This window comes from Podarcis erhardii (assembly GCF_964252035.2).
Source record: "Podarcis erhardii genome assembly, chromosome: 7".
NCBI lineage: Eukaryota > Metazoa > Chordata > Lepidosauria > Squamata > Lacertidae > Podarcis > Podarcis erhardii.
Window position 1 is genome coordinate 87,460,422 of NC_138511.1, and position 19,062 is coordinate 87,479,483.

The 19,062-nt window shown below is 46.9% G+C and overlaps 1 protein-coding gene across 5 annotated transcripts in view; it reads left to right on the plus strand.

Moving 5' to 3' along the window:
* Positions 1-17,694, plus strand: part of CATSPERG (cation channel sperm associated auxiliary subunit gamma) — a 46,971-nt gene extending 29,277 nt beyond the window's left edge. For all 5 annotated transcript variants that reach the window (XM_081868698.1, XM_081868697.1, XM_081868699.1 and 2 more), the window contains exons 17-30: positions 945-1,158; positions 3,586-3,648; positions 4,547-4,730; positions 6,455-6,582; positions 7,630-7,710; positions 7,975-8,031; positions 9,303-9,459; positions 9,591-9,654; positions 11,236-11,334; positions 12,462-12,560; positions 13,758-13,850; positions 14,264-14,363; positions 15,864-15,990; positions 16,795-17,694. In XM_081868698.1, the coding sequence (XP_081724824.1) occupies positions 945-1,158; positions 3,586-3,648; positions 4,547-4,730; positions 6,455-6,582; positions 7,630-7,710; positions 7,975-8,031; positions 9,303-9,459; positions 9,591-9,654; positions 11,236-11,334; positions 12,462-12,560; positions 13,758-13,850; positions 14,264-14,363; positions 15,864-15,990; positions 16,795-16,925 (1,597 nt within the window). In that variant the 3' untranslated portion in view covers positions 16,926-17,694. The remainder of the gene's footprint in view (positions 1-944; positions 1,159-3,585; positions 3,649-4,546; positions 4,731-6,454; positions 6,583-7,629; positions 7,711-7,974; positions 8,032-9,302; positions 9,460-9,590; positions 9,655-11,235; positions 11,335-12,461; positions 12,561-13,757; positions 13,851-14,263; positions 14,364-15,863; positions 15,991-16,794) is intronic.
* The last annotated feature ends 1,368 nt before the right edge of the window (positions 17,695-19,062 follow it).

A 19,062-nucleotide genomic window follows, 5' to 3' on the forward strand; every position in this document is an offset into this window, starting at 1 on the left:
CATCTCCCACAGTATTATGCCCTGAAATTTTTGGATAGAGAACAGAGGCTATAGGGCTTGGGGGTTGTGTTTAGAATGTGCTTTTTGTATGGGAATTTGCAGTCAAAATAACTTTGCTTGTTTTGGTGAATAAGGATATGAAGGGGTTAAGACTCACAGAGTTCCTGATGACAAGAGAAGGCAGTGTGTGACATCACTTCCTTTGAGTTCTCTGGTGTGATAAAGGCAAAAGGGTTTAATCTTTTCTACTTTCCCCTGCTTCAGAACTCAGCCCACCATGCTTCTGAGGCAGACCTCTGTTTGGTCTCTTCTTTTTGAACTAAAATATGTATTTTGTAGGGACACGGGTGGCGCTGTGGGTAAAACCACAGAGCCTAGGACTTGCCGATCAGACGGTTGGCGGTTCGAATCCCTGCGACGGGGTGAGCTCCCGTTGCTCAGTCCCTGCTCCTGCCAACCTGCGGTAAGGTAAACAGCATTTCCATGCGCTGCTCTGGTTTGCCAGAAGCGGCTTAGTCATGCAGGGCATGTGACCCGGAAGCTGTATGCCGGCTCCCTCAGCCAATAAAGCGAGATGAGCGCCGCAACCCCAGAGTCGGTCACGAGTGGACCTAATGGTCAGGGGTCCCTTTACATTTACCTTTATGTATTTTGTAATCTAGAAGTAGAATTTGCCTTCCTTGTTTTCATCACTGTTAACTGCTAGAATCAGGTGCAAGACCTTATGTAATTAACCACTATTTCATAATCTGCAGCCTGTTGCGTGATCCTTTTAATTAAGAGGGAAAGGGAGAAAATCCAACCTAAATAAATTGCAACAAGGCTACACAGCCTAGTCCCAGAGTTTCCACTTTAATGCTGCAAAAGATGGTGTTTTAATCTCTCCTAACATTTGAACTTTCTACTCACACCGCTATAAAATCTATCCAACTTTTTGTTCTTAGTGGATTAGACTACATCAGATTCGCCCACCTTTGCCCATTTGCTGTTGTGCGCTATGTGAACCTACCTCAGCCACAGGAATTCACCCGGATGGAACATTATTTTGCTATGCCTCCTGAGATCATGGAAAAAACTGGCTTTCATGATGAGAAGTCGCTGATTGTGTACCAGGGACTCGTCTATCAGCTGCTCCAGTTGCACTCATCTTACCACAGAGTGAGGATACCTTTTGTTTATTTGTGTTTCTCTTATGGGGGGCTGAAAAGTCGCTGGCCTCAGAGCCACCACAAGACACAGGCTTTAGCTTCTGTCTGGCAGCAAAGTCCTCAAAGCCAAGCCACCCCCCGCCAATCCAAAACAGCTGTTGAAACTAACAACGATAAACCAGCAAAAAGAAAATTCTGTAAAGGCCTTTATTTTTTTAAAACCAGCTGCCTAAAACAACCAAGTGATTGCATTCTTCATGGCAAAGCATTCTGCTGTTTGCACCACAAATGCACATGTTGCTTATGCCAATTAAAGTAAGCAAAATAAAGGTCGCTATCCCTTGGACTTACTATTAAAACACAGGCCTCAGCCGGTGGAACCCCTGATCCAGCATCTATTTCTGGGTACTCAAGCTCAATTGTAACATTCCTGAAGAGCAGGGGTCGGTACGGTTTACCTCGCCTGGGCTGGTTCACTCCAGCAGAGATCCCTCTGTGGGCTGGATTGAATGTGTGTGTGTGAGCATGCGCGCCTGCAATTTCTGGTGTCTGCGCAGGTGCGATTTCTGGCGCTGCAGAAGCGAGTCCTCATTTCACGCTGCGCCGGTTTAGCACAGCACGCAGGGACTCACCAAGTGGGAGGCTTGTGGGCCGCTTAAACGACTCCCGTGGGCTGCTTGTGGCCCATGGGCCTTAGGTTGCCTACCCCTGCTGGAGAGCATCCCAGGATGTTTTGGAGAATGCTGTCTGACATCATAGAGGGAGATCCAATGTAGTACCACACCCCCTTCTGACCCCTTCGGCCCCTCTGAAGCCCTGGCCCAACTGGAGTTATAGATCCTCCATGTGGGGAATGTGATAGGAATTTTGAGGTCTTAGATATATGGTAATGTAAGGGGAAAGGGGATTTTTTGTTTACAACAGGAAGCAGCTGGAATCTGAAGCCCCCCTGCTGCTCTGTCCCCCCCCCTCGAAATTGGGATAACAATTTAACTACACATTTGAGCACCTCTAAACTGCTCCCTCTCTTTTCTTGCTAATGGAAGGAAAAACATTTGAAAGCTTTTAAAAATGCTTTCTGCAAAGGTCCCTACTGTTTGCTTTAGTTCAACAGTGTTGGATGAGGCAGTTAAATGACCTTTGGATTTCCTCTCCCCACCCCCACACCCCCCGGTTTTGATTACATCCTTCTTGTCCAAGTGAGAGTTGCTTCACTCATCATCATAAGCATATAAGAATCTTCTGTCTCCACTGTCTCCTTAAATAGCACAGCAGGCATCCCACTTCCAATAGTCAGAGGGAAGGCCTATGTAAAGTTCTAGCCTCCTATAACTCTAGCGTGTTTCAATCTAAGAGCATGAAGGGGTTAAACCATAAGCTAAGCCTGGAGAAGAAATGGGTGACCAAGCCTTTGGTATCTTTCATTACCCATGTGGACTTCAGTATGTAAGGAGCTCTGAACTGGTCACTCCAGCCTCATGGCTTTAACCAGCATCCTTTGTTTCATAATAGTAATTAATAATAATCGTAGTAGTAGTAGTAGTTGTTCAGTCATTTAGTCATGTCCGACGCTTCGTGACCCCCTGGACCAGAGCATGCCAAGCACTCCTGTCTTCCACTGCCTCCCACAGTTTGGTCAAACTCATGCTGGTAGCTTCGAGAACACTGTCCAACCATCTCGTCCTCTGTCGTCCCCTTCTCCTTGTGCCCTCCATCTTTACCAACATCAGGGTCTTTTCCAGGGAGTCTTCTCTTCTCATGAGGTGGCCAAAGTATTAGTAGTAATACTAGTTTATTTATACCCCGCCCATCCAGCTGGGTTTCCCCAGCCTGCATTCTCTCTAGCATTTTATTCCTCTAACAATAGTTTTGAAACTTTTACCTTCTGTAACTACACAGTGTTTTAAATGCCTGTGCATATTTTCTGACTACTGTATGGAAAAGCACATGAATCTGACCTTTGAATTTTGAAAGTAAATCGTTTAGTGACTTGCTAAACATGTGGTCTGGCTCTGTGCCAGGGAAGTGGGACAGCTTGGAAAGAGCTTCTAGAAGGGGACATTTTGGGACTCAAAAGGGCACATATTAAAGGTTTCACAGACTATATTTCTCTGCAGCATGTTTTTGTGATGTTAAATATCTGCTGGGCTTCTCCCACCAAACTTGGGTCTTGGCTTCCACGATTCCAACATGCCAGCTTACTATCTCTCATGCCACCGTCTCTCTTAGGAGCTGCCACCACCTGCCACTGCATCCACCCAGATCGGTTGCCATGACCTCTGCTTGGGTGCAGGGAGGTTTCTATGCTGTCCCACACTAAATAAAATTGTATATTATTTCTGCATTTCTAAACAGGTTTTGCTGCTAATTTAGTGATAGTTTTTGTGCGCCTGTCTGTCTTCAAACTCACCCGTACCAATTCTTTTTTTCTCCCTAGGCTTATGCTGACCCAGTCCATGACCCCACATGGAGATGGTGGAAGAACAAGAAAGACGATGCGGTAAGAATAAAAATTTTGAAAAGCATTCCTTAGAAACAACTACCCTCACCACTCCATGATTAACATTAACCTGGTCTTAAACTTTATTTTTTGAGTAAAAAAACCAAAATAAAGTGATTTTGATATTCAAGGAGAGAGAGGAATACAGTGGTGCCTCGCAAGACGAAAATAATCCGTTCCGCGAGTCTCTTCGTCTAGCGGTTTTTTCGTCTTGCGAAGCAACCCTATTAGCGGCTTAGCGCTATTAGCGGCTAAGCAGCTAAGCGGCTTAGGGGCTATTAGCGGCTTAGCGACTTAGAAAAAGGGGGGGGAAAGGGGAAAAAAGTCGGAAAAACTCGCAAGACATTTTCGTCTTGCGAAGCAAGCCCATAGGGAAATTCGTCTTGCGAAGCACCTCCAAAACGGAAAACCCTTTCGTCTAGCGGGTTTTTCGTCTTGCGAGGCATTCGTCTTGCGGGGCACCACTGTACTGTTGTGTTTCCTGAAGACCATTTTTTTTTTGTTGTGTTTTCTGAAGACACCATGTGTTTCCTGAAGACTGCTTGCTAAGGGATTTGACAGTCAGTTGAAGTGTGATAGACACACATGCAATATGAATCATTTAATAAAGAAACAGTCATAATTTTGATGTATGAGTGTTTCCTTTTCCTAACCAACATGCTTCACCTTTAACTGCTGCAACACCCAAGTTTGCACCTGGGCTTTGCCCCTATCTTCACTGTACGCCTTACCTTAGGCAAGCCAATACTTACCAATCGCACTGTCAATGGATAGCAATACTGGCCTACTTTCCAGGGCTGTTGCAACCATGACTAAGGTACAGTTTATGGAGCACTTGGAAGGAAGAGACAAAGGGTGGGGGCGGGGAGTGGAAGATGATCATTTTCTTGCTTCCCAGGAATACTACACCTATGTGGCAAGCAACTGGAACACCTCGGCAGGCATCTATGTCGACATGGCCAACTACATCAAGATGTACGATCAGATGCCTGAAAACTTACTGCCTTCCAAGCTCTACCTGGACAAGCACACCGAATACACCTTCTCTCTGTACCTGAGCATGAGAACAACGAAACAGAGCAGTAAGGGGTGTTGAGCTCAGGAACTGCTGTGATGGAGGAAGGGGGGGTGTGTGGATCTGTCACATAAAACAAAGCAGTTACAGGGCATCTCCCACACCCAACTGAGAATGTAATGGTGATATCTACTGTGAACTTCTTGTTTCTTGGGCATGCGGTGATATCTAAGGCCACACTCAGTGAAGCCATGATGTCAACACGCCCCCCCACAAGGTGTTTATATATATATACACACACACACACACACACACACACACGGTGAGTCGTTTAAAAGAGGCCCTGTGGATACAGAGTACACATGTTCCATGGGGCCTCTTTTAAAAGACTGTATATGTGGATGTCTTGCAGTGGTAATACGAGTTGGCCTAGGCTATGCTTCCTCCTAATTTTGACTTGTGATCCTCCCGGCTTTTCTTCTGATTTCTGGTTCTACAGTAGCACAGACATGGAACAGAACTGAGGGGCTGGCAGAGGGCATGTCATGGATTGGGTGGACACAGAGGAATGGGCGGGCGGGTGGGGGGGGAGGAACCAGGTGGGGAATCCCCAAGGGAAGAAGGCTCAGAGCCTGGGGAGTGGTGGTGGGGCAAGGATATACGATATATATATGATATACAATATACAGTATCTTTATTGTCATTGTCCCATACAGAACAATGAAATTGAAAAACTACATAAAACATTCAAAAACCCCTAAAAACTCTGAAACCCCATTTAAAAATACAATATACTATGATAAGTGGTCAGAGGGAGTAGACTGGGAGGAGGAAGCTGAAGAGGTAACAAGGTTTAGTGAGCGGGACGAGGCAGTGGCAGAGAGCAGTCCAGAAGTAGAGGCAGAAGTGGAGGCTGGAGAGGAGGGAGGGGCAAGAAGCAGAGATGGGTCAGGCTGGTGAAGAAGCCAGGGTGTCTCCCCCTCTTGCTGTGACCAGCTCTCCTCCTCCCATGTCTCCCAGAACCTGAAGAGGGTGGAGCAGAGACAAACAAGGTGGAGAAGGCTCAGATTGCTTGGGAAGGACCTGGGGCAGGAAGCAGTGTAGGCCACTGTGGGAAGACAGGGACCTTCAGTCCTTGTAACTGCCTCATTGGGGCAAGATCTAACGGGAAGAGTTGCTGTGCTCACTAGGCCTGGTCTCTGGAGCTCTTTGTTCCTCTGAATAAAGAGTTAACTTCACTGACACCATGTGAGTTATTACTGACCTGCTCCTGGCACCCCACCCCAGACGGGAGAGGTCTCCAGGAAAACTGTGATCACAGGTTTTCTTCTTAGCAATGTTACTTATTTACAAGATTTATGTTCCATCCCTCTTCAAGGGATCTTATGGTGGGCCACAACAATTCAAAAAACAATAAGAACAAAATGGAATATACTAGAATAGAATAAATAGAATACAGTCATTCTCTGCCTACTAAATACAGTATATCAGATAGAATAGCCATGTGACCCAGTAGACAGAGAATAGCCCTCAGCCTGCTCAAAAAGCCTGGTGGAAAATGAGTCTTCTGCTGGTGCCAAAAGATAACCAACTTTGGCATCAGTCAGAGCTCGAAGCAGAGAGTTTTCCATAGCTGGGGTGCTACTGCCAAGAAGTAAGAGGGGGTCATATCTCACATGGTTGCTGCAGGCCCAGCGAGAAGAATATTCATGGCAAGCACCAACATTCTGTTCCACATGTACATGCCCTATTCTTTTGCATTGGCTGATAGCTTTTTCATTTTGCTTGCAGTGGGGGAGTCAGCAGATGAAAATTCTCTCCAGAACATATGGCTCACTCTCATCTTAGCCCATCCTGAATATATTCATACACATCTACATAGGCAAGAGCTCATCAGCAGAGGTTCAGTACGATATGAGGTAAGGGCCTCTCAAATCCTAGATGATGAAATGAAAAGTCAGAAATGCAGGCTTGCTCCGATCAGCATGTTGAAATGTGAGAAACCTGAACCCCATTCTTTTTTTGAGACATATTTGAAACTATGCTTGCAAACTTTTGTTTGTGCAAAATTTCTGGCATCTCTGAGTATATGCAGAGTGCCTTTTTGCGAGTGTAAAGAAGGCCTGCAGATATTTACTTTGTTGCATGCCACCCCAGTCTCTGAGCTTTGTGTGATTCCAGGGGTTCCAGGCGCTTACCCAAGGTTCAGTTTCCTCGGAATGTGGCGTCTTTATGTCATATGTATCTTATTTACACACACATACACCCTGAGTCTACGATGGAGGAGCTTATAGCATTGCATCCCAGAAGGTCTTGTTTCTTCCATAACCACATTATATGATTTATAGCCTCTCTTCACCTTAAGGTTCCAGGATGGAATACAAAATATATGTAAAATCACAGGATTATATATCATTAAAAAGGTAAAGGTACCCCTGCCCGTACGGGCCAGTCGTTTCCGACTCTAGGGTTGTGTGCTCATCTCGCTCAAGAGGCTGTGAGCCGGCGCCGTCCGAAGACACTTCCGGGTCACGTGGCCAGCATGACGAAGCTGCTCTGGCAAGCCAGCACCTGCGCAGCACACGGAAATGCCGTTTACCTTCCCACTATAAAGCGGTACCTATTTATCTACTTGCACTTAGGGGTGCTTTCGAACTGCTAGGTGGGCAGGATATATATCATTAGAACCAATATAAACAACAGCCGGAAATGTCAGTCCTGCTGAGAAGAAGCACCGTGTTATTTAAGGGTGCATCACTGGGAAGCAAACAACAAAGGTTCCTGACATGCGCTTAGAGGGTGGCAAGATTGGTTATTATGAGTATTCTTGGCCATCCATTCTGCACCATTGAGTGGCTCACAAGGGGGAAATGCCATTAGAGAGCTGGTTTCTTATTAAAACTGATTCCATTTTAAACTCCTTGTTTCTTTTGCACCACTGCATCTCTTCGTCCTCACAACAACAGATAGAAATTCATGACAAAGGTGTTTACCCGTATCAGCAGCTGAGTGGGAAGAACCTTCTGAAGAGTTCTTTTGGCTTAAAGGTAAGAAGGCAGTCTTTGCTGAAGTTCCAGGGTCTTGTCTTCTATCACAAAATTGTTGCTCTTGGGCTAGGATAGGCCACCCGGAGCCGCTTCAGTGTACCAAAGGTGGCACATGAAATCAGTCTCTTGCCACACTGCTTCTTGTTTCTGATCTGTTTCTGATTTTCTTGTTTCTGATCTGTTGAGTTGTACTCCTCTGGTATACAGGTGGCTAGAATTTGCCTTTCCCCTGACATTTGCTTGGCTTGTATTTATTTTCCCCAGGTTGCACACTCGGGAATGAACTGCTACGAGTACACATCCAACGGACCACGGATAAGGGTAAGGGTGACTTGGATTGCTTGAAAGGAAGATAATTTCTCTCAATTCTCTCCTCCTGGTAGCAGCCCCAGAGGAGGCAGTTGGCACCTGATAGGATTTCCAGTCTGAATCCCTCCCCACCATGGTACCAGCTTCCTGTACCAATGCTGAAAATTTTTGAAAGCTTGTATGGGAGAAGCTTGGTAATTCTGGAAAGGCAGCTTGTTTGCCATGAATAATCTTCCTCTGCAACCTACAGCTGTGGGAATTGTTTAGAGGTCTGGCGGCCACCTTGACCGGCCTTGCTTTTGTTGAGTGGCAAATTAAGCAAGCCATGTTTTTCTTCTCCAGACTGTGGCATAATGTGAGGGGGACGAGGGGGTCCGTAGTCCCGGGTGCAGAATTCTGAGGGGGCACAACTGGGCGCCCCCATGACAAGGAGCCACGGGGAGGTAAGCCGCACCCAAGCTGTGGTGCCTCTTTCTCCTCATGGCCCGCTAAGGGGTGCTCACCCCTGGGCGGAACTCCTGCCAGCTGGAATCTGGACTTTTCTGGCCTGCACCACTCATTCCCCAGGGCCTCCCTTGGCTGAGGCATGTGCCCTGCAGCAGGAGCATAGAAGGAAAGGTGCCTGCTCACCTGGGACCCGCTGGCACCTGCCCTTGTGCTGTGCAGCCAAGGACAGGCGGCCGGTAAAAGGCTGCACTTGGCATCTCAGCCTGGTCTCCACTGCCCTCCTCCTAGGCCTGCTGTAGCTGTGGCTCTGGTGCTGCTGAGACACCAACCAAGCCAGCCAAGGATCATCAGCCGCCGCTCCCACCAGAGGCTCACTAAGCTGAGGGGGAAAACACTGTGACCAGCAGACAACCTCCGTGAGGATCGGCCACTGCAGGGGCACAACAAAGTCTGCCTGTTGCCTCCTGTGTGACACTTTCCAGGAGGTGCAATCCTTGCCTTGCCTTGCCAGAAAAAAATAATCAAAAAAATTCCTGCAGGTCAGACTTCTGTTCCAAGGCAGAGAAGCAGAACTAGTACAAAAATGTGGTGAGTCCTATCGGGTGTATTCTAGGGAACCCTTCATGAAGGTCAAGGTGAAGGTACCTTAGGCATTGACTGAGGGGTCCTCCAAGGAGATGCCTATCCAAATTATCCTCTGCAACATGCAGGGATTCCACAGCAGACACAGAGGTGAAAAGGGGTCCTTTTAAGAGAGGGAGTTTGCAAGCCAGTGTTCTAAAAAAGAAAGAAAGAAAAAAGGCCACTTCTCTTTTCCAATTTACTTGCCCCCATAGGGCAGTTATGTGTCGACTGTCTACATTGGATGTCCCCCAGGCAAGAGGCTAGCTTTTGACATTACTTCCACTAAGAATGAGACTACCGTCAAGAACAAGCGCTACTTTGATTGTATCAAGAAAGACCCCGAGATGCCTTGCTTCTCCTTCAATGATGGTAAGGCTGGGGTGAAGTGGGGTGTCTGGGTGGGTCAGATCTTTGAGGCTCATAGATGAAGTTAATTAAGGAATGATGGATGCCAGGCAGAAGACAGATAGTGATACCACACCTGCTTGATTCATTTGCAGTGTTTTACCCTTCTTTTTTGATCCAAGATATGGTGACAGGAGACTCGGGACGTTTCAATGGAAGGTAAGGGCTGAGCTGTGCTTTTGATGGCATTTTGTCGCTTTGCTGAACTGAAATCAGTGAATCTCCACTGAGCATATTGTTCAAAGGTCGGAGGGAAGCTAAGATGGAGGCACCTAGGTCACTGCCAGGATGCCCAGGCCTTGGGGCCGGTATGATCCAAGACGTTTTTGCTGGGGACTTCCAGGTAAAGCTGAAGGCCAATCAGAGGAAGCCCTGTTGTCGCTAGGGAAGGACAGAGAAGACTGTTTCCGGTCCCTTCCATTTTTGTATGTGTTCGAAAACGCATTCTACCCCATGCCCACATTAATTTTCAAATCTGCATCTAGATACATGTTTTTAATACATTTTCTCTCAAAATATGCAATTTGATGCGTTTTCTTTTTGAACTGAGAACTGCATCGTGAACTCTGGAGAGGTGTGGTATCTGAAAGATAACTTCTGATCTGCACCTTGGTTTGAGTGGTGTTGATTGGGTCAGTATGTATCAAAATGCACCAAGAACATATTCCTCAAGAGTCCCTAGTTGCTATGTGACACCCTTGAAGGCAAGAAAATTGTCTGGCAGGTATACATTTGTACTAACAGTAGACCCCAACTGATCTAGCATCACGGCTAAGGACACGGCCAGGAAACCTCTGCCATGAGCTTAGCTTGGTGGCCAGAGGCAAGTCTTCACTCGATGGGACACACAGGAGATCCATGAATAGGATATCCTAATTTTTTAAAAGGGAAAGGTGCCTGGGAGGATTGTGGTGGCCCACGTACCAGCATGCCCAGAGGAAATGGGTTATTTCGACCCATTTTAATTTGGTTTCAGGCCTAGGAATGGCTCTAAAACTGCCTTGGTTGGCAACCTTTATCAGGCGAGATACAGAAGGAAATGCTCTTGTTGATTTCCCCGACCTCTCAGTGACTGGTATCCTCTGGGAGTGGGTCCCCGGCTTGTTTGTTGTTTGTTGTGGGGGAGGAAGGGAAAGGAGAACGTTAGCCGCTTTGAGACTCCTTAAAAGGTAAAGGGACACCTGACCATTAGAGGTCCAGTCGTGGCCGACTCTGGGGCTGCGGCGCTCATCTCGCTTTATTGGCCGAGGGAGCCAGCATACAGCTTCCGGCTCATGTGGCCAGCATGACTAAGCCGCTTCTGGCGAACCAGAGCAGTGCACGGAAACGCCGTTTACCTTCCCGCCGGAGCGGTACCTATTTATCTACTTGCACTTTGACGTGCTTTCAAACTGCTAGGTTGGCAGGAGCAGGGACCGAGCAATGGGAGCTCACCCCGTCATGGGGATTCGAACCGCCGACCTTCTGATCGGCAAGCCCTAGGCTCTGTGGTTTAACCCACAGTGCCACCCACAGTACCCACTCCTTAGGGTAGTGATAAAGGGGGATATCTAATCGAAACTCCTCCTCCTCTTCCTCCTCCTCCTCCTCCTCTTCTTCTTCTTCTTCTTCTTCTTCCAGTAACCTTGCTGTGATAGGAGAAATGGCAGTTTTGTCCCAGCTGTTTGTGAATGGGTGTGGGTTTTTTTAACTGTTAAAACTTGTGCAAACTCACCTCCATCTTGCTTATTCTGCTGGCAGCTACATCTTCAGAGTAATTGGTGGGGGACCATTTTCGATAGAAAACATCAGATACTTCAGTGAGGAAGAAACCTTTAACTACAACACAGTGAATGGCAGGTGACCACATTTTTTCAGACTCCCACAGTGCCTAGCATTGTGACCTTAGCTGTTTAGTATCTATGTCTTATTCAAATGCAACATTTTTAGTCAGTTTAAAAGACCCCATTTGGGACCAGTCTTTCCAAGTCTGCGCACCAGGGCATGTGAACATGCCCACGTAAGAAAAGTGCTGGTTTGCCATATGAGAGTGAGAGAGCGCAATTAAATAATCACAGCCTCCTGTGGTCCTCCAACTGTCTATGCACAGAGGAGGCTGATCCTCCAGCCGGTTCACTCCTTCCAGATGATTAAGGTGAAGCAATACCTCAACAGTGCTAAATGGTCCTACTGCAGAAGCAGCCAATGGCTGCCTTCTCAGAATCATGGACAGAGGAAACTGTCTCATACTGCAACAGACCATTGGATTATTCAGTCCAGGGACTGGGGACTTGCTGAATTCTGACGACATCTGGAGGGCCACAGGTTCCCCATGCTCTATAGAGCCCACTATTGCCAGTGCACTCTGACTGGCAGTGTCTCCACAGTGTCTAAGGAAGGGGGAATCTTTCCTGGTCCCTTTTCCTGTAACCATTTAACTGGAGATATCAGTGCTCAGACCTGGACCCTTTTGAATATGAGGCATATGCTCTGCCTACTGATCTGTGGCCCCTTGGGTTGTGGCTTACAAACAGCCACTTGTCCGGTCTGTGATGAGAATTGCCTCCACTCTGGGGGATAGAGCAGAGAAATAGCTGTGAGCTGCAGTGCTTTTTTTTCTTTAAAAAAAATGTTTAGGGGTACTCTCATTTTGACTCAAGAAAATCACCATTTTATTGTTCAAATTGGGAAAAATAAATACAGCAAATAGACAAAAGTACAAAGATTCACAAAACGTGTAGGGGTGTGCGTACTCCAGCGTTCCTCCAGAAAAAAAGCACTGGTGAGTTGTAAGAGATTTGATTCCCCCCCTTCTATTTTGAAGCTGATAATGAGCCATAGCTGATGAACATAGGAATGTAAAAGCTGGCAAGGGTGGGTGGGTAACAACAGGCTATTAAGGATGTGAGTGGCCTGGTAACCACTTTAGGCTTCCTTGCAAAGCTTAGCTGTCTTAATTCATGGTTGATTTCATATTCTCTTTCCAGTGGAACATCAAGTCTGATCTGGCTTAGGGCTGAAACGCACGAAGATAAAGTTGATTCCGAAGGTTTCCATATCCTCTCTCAAGCTGAGTCTGGGATTTTGTAAGGAAACATTTGCTGGGTCTTTGGGTGTGGGTGTCAGTTTCTGATCTAAAACCTCCCAAATTCTTCTTCCCAAATGAAATGTTTTATTTGGTCAGCAATAAAACATAAGAAGAGCCATGTTGAATCAGGTCAAAGACCTGTCTAGTCCAGCTTCAGATTGTCATGGGGCCAACCAAGTGCTCTTGGAAGCATTCAAGAAGCGTTAGGGTCGCGGCCATTTTTCCACTTGTGCTTTCCAGCAACTGGCATTCAGAGACACATTTGTCTCCAACGGCGGACATATAACATAGCTATTGTGGCTAGTAGCCACTGAATTTGCCCAATTCCCTTTTAAAACCATCTAAGTCAGTGGACATAACTACATCGGGTGGGAACAAGTTTAACCCTGTGCTGTGTGAAGAAGGCCTTTCTTCTGCCTGTCCTGAATCTTCTAACATTCAGCTTCCATGGATGTCCACAGGTTCTAGTCGAAACAAAATAAAAAATTTCCTTCCAGTAGCACCTTAGAGAAGAACTAAATTTGTTATTGGTATGAGCTTTCGTGTGCATGCACACTTCTTCAGATACACACGAAAGCACACCCCAATAACAAACTTAGTTGTTCTCTCAGGTGCTACTGGAAGGATTTTTATTATTATTTTGTTTTGACTATGGCAGACCAACACGGATACCAACCTGTCACAAGTTCTAGTGTTATGAGGGAGAAAAACTCTCTGTCCACTTTCTCCAAGCCATGCCCAACTTCATGTCCCTCTTATCATCTCCCTGCCTCTCACTTGCCCTTTTCCCAATTTAAAAAGGCTTAAAAGTTGTAAACTTTCCTCACAGGGAAATTGTTCCAACCCCTAAATCATTTTGGTTATCCTCCTCTAAAAATGTTACGGCTCTACTAGTATCCTTTTTGAGGACATGTGCTTTATTTCCCTTCTGTTTCTCTCTTCTTTGGGTCACCTGCCATCTGTAAAAAAGTAAAGGTAAAGGATCCCTGGACAGTTAAGTCCAGTCAAAGGTGACTATGGGGTTGTGGAGCTCATCTCCACTTTCAGGCCGAGGGAGCCGGCGTTTGTCCACAGACAGCTTTCCGGGTCATGTGTCCAGCATGACTAAACCGCTTTATTGTCCCCAGCTAGGGACATGAATTGAAACAGCCTACCATGTAAGACATCATAAGGCAAAATGCCTTTCCTCCCGCAGGTGGGTTTGCCAGACGAATTCTCCATGCTATGATATTGTCCCCCAGGGTATGGCTGCTCCTGATTATTTCTTTGTGGTGGAAGTATCAAACAGGTAGGTTTGAGTTTTTAAAATGTGTTTGGTTCATTTTAAAAAGAATTAAATTAATTTACAGTTGAACTGAATGATACTGGTAGGCTACCTATCAGCCATAATAACTCCTGAGCACAAGTTAAAACAATTCACAATCAAAAGGTGGTGTTCAACTTGAGTTTTACGCAGACTAGACTCATTGAAATTAATGGCCTTACTTAGTCATGGGGATAGGAGAAAGTACCACTCTGAAAGCATGGAGAAGAAACATGGTTTGGAAGGTAGTGGACCAGGAGATGAATGTTGTGAGAAACCAAGAAGAGCCTATGTAAAGATCTAAGCACTGGGACAGCTGTAAACAGCAATTGACCAAAGCCAAGCTGGCCTGCTCAGACCAGTAGTCAACTGACGTCCTGCCTCTTTTGCTTCTATAGGGGTGTGGACGAATCCACCTACTGTGATTATGCCTTGGAGTTCATTATCCATGTCCATGGCTTGCGCCTCAGCCCCACCCGGGCCATCTTTCTCTTGAAGGTAACAGCCGCCATGCCTTGAGCATCTTCATTCTTTCTGTATGGAATGAAAAGGCTTTGCTTGATGACCAAAAGGACATCAGGGTCAACACCATGCAAGTCTCCCTGTAGAGGGCATATATGAAGTGCCACACTTGAAAAAGCCCCCCCCCCCCCCAGCCATCTAGTCATGACAGACCCCCTATACTTCAGGGGGGCTCTGGTGATGCCAGCTTCATGTGGAATAAAGTGGCCCTATGGATACCCAAGTTCAAAGTCCTTCAAAGTCCCACCAGGACCACATAACACCGGTTCTGAGAGATCTGCATTGGCAGTACATTTCCGAGCGCGATTCAAAGTGTTGGTACTGACCTTTAAAGCCCTAAACGGCCTCGGTCCAGTATACCTGAAGGAGCGTCGCCACCCCCATCGTTCTGCCCGGACATTGAGATCCAGCACCGAGGGCCTTCTGGCTGTTCCCTCACTGCGAGAAGCCAAGTTGCAGGAAACCAGGCAGAGGGCCTTCTCGGTGGTGGCGCCCGCCCTGTGGAACGCCCTCCCACCAGATGTCAAAGAGAACAACATCTACCTGACATTCAGAAGACATCTTAAGGCAGCCGTGTTCAGGGAAGTTTTTAATATGTAATGCTGTACTGTTTTCAACACTTGATTGGGAACTGCCCAGAGTGGCTGGGGAAACTCAGCCAGATGGGCGGGGTATGTATAAATAAATAAATAAATAAATAAATAAATAAATAAATAAATATTATTACTACTACTTCAGGCTATAAAGATGAGAACCAGCTGTGCTTGTAGCATAGCACCATAGAAGACTGACTGAAGGCAGTATGCCTCTGAAAACCAGTTGCTGGGAATCACAAATGGGGCAAATGCTATTGTCTTGCCTGGGGGCTTCTCATTGCCATCTGTTTGGCCAAAGTGAGTATAGAATTGTTCTTCTCACCATGGGATCTCCCTGGGAAGCCCGCAAGCAAGCATAAGAGTTGCCTCCCCGCTTGTGATTCAAAGCAAATGGTATTCAGCGGCTGGTTGCCCCCAACAGTGGCGGTAGAAGGTAGCCGCCGTGGCCAGTACCCACTGACAGCCTTATCCTGCATAAATTTCCCTGCCCTGTTTTAAAGTTGGTGGCCATCAGTATGTCTTGTGCAAGTGAATTCTGCCGTGGGAACAAATGCCATAGTTCTTACCACGCTTTGTGCCGTTTAGGAAAAGGGAAGCAGAATGGCAGGGAGTGAGAATAGCTGGCCGAACCCAAACAGAAACAATCATTCTAGGAGGGAGGATACACTGCAACACCCTTGTTGCTGATCCCATTGGTTTTATCTTTTGCTAGCCTGAATAACCTTCATCCGCAGAAGGGAATGAACATTTGTGTGCAGTCCCACATTCCTTTCTTGCTCCCTCTCCTAACAATTTTTGAGGTTTCTGTTCACATACAGGTATAGCTAACAATCAGGAATTAACAACCACCTTCTCTCTTTCCCCCCCTCTCCGCTCCAAGGTTACAGTAGCCATCATCCTTGGCTTGCTTCTTCTATACATAGTGGTTTACATCACGGGCCCCTTGGTCAAGGCCTTATTCAACAAGACATTCCGGAGACTGGAGGAAGCTTTAGCTATGCGAATAGGTGAGTTGGCAACAAGCAGGGGCACCAAGGAGGACAAAACCTCTTTGAGACTTCTGTTAGGGAACCATCTGATAGGGAAAATGTGATCTCTTAGCAGGAAGGCCAATTTTGGTTTGCCTTATGGACTTAGGTCTGCCAGTCTCATCAACATGGGAAGATGTCATTTGTATCTTGAGGAGGCAGGGATATGGCTAATCCTAACTCACCAAGAGGGGAGAGGAGAGGAGGCTGATAGAACACATCAAGAAAGGTGTTTGAAAAGGGGTGAGGGGCTGCTGGCTCTGCAGGCGAGGGGTGACATAGCTGGGCTTCAGAGCGTGTTTCCCCACAGGGTTGCTGCAGAAAGAATGTAGTTGGTCAAGGGAGCTGTGGACTCAAAAAGGTTGAGAACCTCTGCCCTAAACTGTTGGAATGGTTTAAAAGGGCATATTCAGTGTAGGAGAGGCTGGGCCAGTGCAAACAGGAATGAAGTAGAAAGAGTGAACAATCTCCTGTCAGTTGTGGATTTTTGAGGAGACCCTCATGGGAGCCATTGGTGACCCTTGGCCTATGGTCACCTAATGATTTAGCTCAACTGTACTAGGGCAGGCAGGCACACTTTCACAGATGCCGTACCAGGCCTGCCTCCCTCTTTTTTTGCTTTGCTAGTCCAAAAACTGGGACTAAGCATGCTCCATGGAACCAGTTTAACAGTCAACGTATTGAGCCTCTCAGCTTCTTGTGAGTTACATCGTCAGCTATTTCTGGAATCCATTTGAATCTCTCTCTCTCTCTCTCTCTCTCTCTCTCTCTCTCTCCTGCCAGAATCCAGCCTCACCTTCTCATCTTCATTCACCAGTCAAGGATCCCTGCAGCACTTGGCCTCTGAATTCAGCGGGATCAGTTCACCACAATCCCAATCCCCGAAAGGGCCTCCCCAGTCAAAAACGCGCTAATGTCAGCTACAGCTTCCAGGCCCTTTCTGCCATTAGCCCTGCACTGTGTCTGGGTGAACCATCCCTCTGTCATTCTCCTTCCTCTGATGAGCTTGCAAAGGGCTCCTCTTTGCTTGCAGCGTCCTGACACGGAGCAAACAACAGCCACCTTGGACATAACAACCGAATGACATCTGAATCACAAAGCTTTTTTAAAAAACGCAAAACACGATGGTCTGTGAGCAAGTTGTTCAGTTGGCCCATTTGCAAGATGCATGGGAACCATTCCAGAAATCTGTGTCAGTAAAACCACTAAGACCAGTTGGAGGGAGATACCCAGAGACTACCCAGTTTCAGCTATATCACCCTAGGCAGCACCTTTTTGCTATTCCTCAAACCCCTTTAGTGATCTCAAGTCAATATGTAATGTATTCTATTGCCCTGATGCTTTCTCAGCTGCTGTGTCTCATCCTGACGCTAGAAAGCAGCTGCAGAATTAAACCGGACAGGCCAACTTAACCAAAAAACCTGATTGATCCACCTTACACATGACAAGTGCCTGATCCTGTACATGAAACTCCAGGCCTGTTTTCAGCTTAACATCTGCCTGTGTAGAGGCAGTTTGTGAATGAATGGAAAGCCGTTGCACCTTTCCCCAGTCATTTCTTTAAAAAGGAGGCAGATAATCCTTTTTCTCAATTTTCTTATCTGTCCACTTAATGTTGTTGTTAGTTTTTGATGGTCATTCCAAGACGTTACATGGTTCATTAAACATTTGATTGCTGTGCAATTTGTTTGGTAAGGAGTATCTTTTGTCCTCCAGTGAGTGCAGAACATAAAGGTGGAAAGTCATCAACTTCTCATTGCACAGGTCTGACCTATGAGCATGTATCGACACACACAGAGACACCCCAGTCAGGACAGGAGCAAGGATTCCCCCCCCCCCCAGTGCACTCCCACAAGGACTGGGCAATCCATGAATTTAAAAGCATGCAAGTTTCATTTTATAGGCAAATTCTTGGGGATCAGGAAACTGCAAGAGGAATAACTTGCAAGGTGGAAGGGGATAAAGAGGGGAGAATATCAGGCTCAGTTTGCATTTTCTCCCTCCTTGTAATCTGGTATTAAAATGGAGAGAAGAAGGAATCGTGCAGAAGTTCTGAGAGCAGCTCTGTCTCTCACGAGGGGCTCTAAATTCATCTTTGCTGACCTCTGAAAGCTGCTCAGGACAGAGGCTGCCTGCATGCCATACATTTAAATCACACAACGTCCCTAAAATAATTCTGAGAACCATAGCTTTTAAAGGGTGCTGGGAATCTAGCTTTGTGAGGGGTAAGCTGCAGTATGTGGACTGAGAACTCCCAGAAGTGCAAGCTGGATTTTGAAGGGGCAGAGGAACCAGAGACCAAATTGCAAACATGCGCTGGATTGTGGGGAAAGTTAGAGAGTTCCAGAAAAACATCTAGTTCTGCTTCACTGACTACGCAAAAGCCTTTGACTGTGTCGACCACAGCAAACTATGGCAAGTTCTTAAAGATATGGGAGTGCCTGATCACCTCATCTGTCTCCTGACAAATCTCTGTGTGGGACAAGAAGCTACAGTTAGAACTGGCTATGGAACAACTGATTGGTTCAAAAGTGGGAAAGGAGTACGACAAGGCTGTATATTGTCTCCCTGCTTATTTAACTTATATGCAGAATTCATCATGCAAAAGAGCGCGCACCCCTCCGCTGCCTCTGCCATTGCAGCAGCCCAAGGCGAGGCGAGTGAGATCGGCCGTCCAGCAAAGCAGTGGGCTGCGCTCACTGACTGATAGTTCTGGCTGCGGGATGGCCCAGCTGACTTTCCAAAGGGATATTTTTCAGTTTTTTCCCAAGTCTGGGACACATTGCATGCAAGGACTGTGGTCATTTAAAAGTCTTTGAAGCTGCGGCAGAATCAGGGTTTGGTGTGGGGAACAAAACCTAAACCCGCCACCCAGAGGGAGGGAGGGAGACCTGACCCGGCTCCCGCCCTCCCTCCCTCCCTCCCTCCCTCCCTCCCTCTCTCCCTCTGGGAAAAGGCCCCGAGTGGCTGCCTTGGTCTCTGCTGCCCTCACCTGTGGGGATACCCAGCTCCTTGGAGCCCCGGCTGAAGCCACGCACCACCATGCCGCGG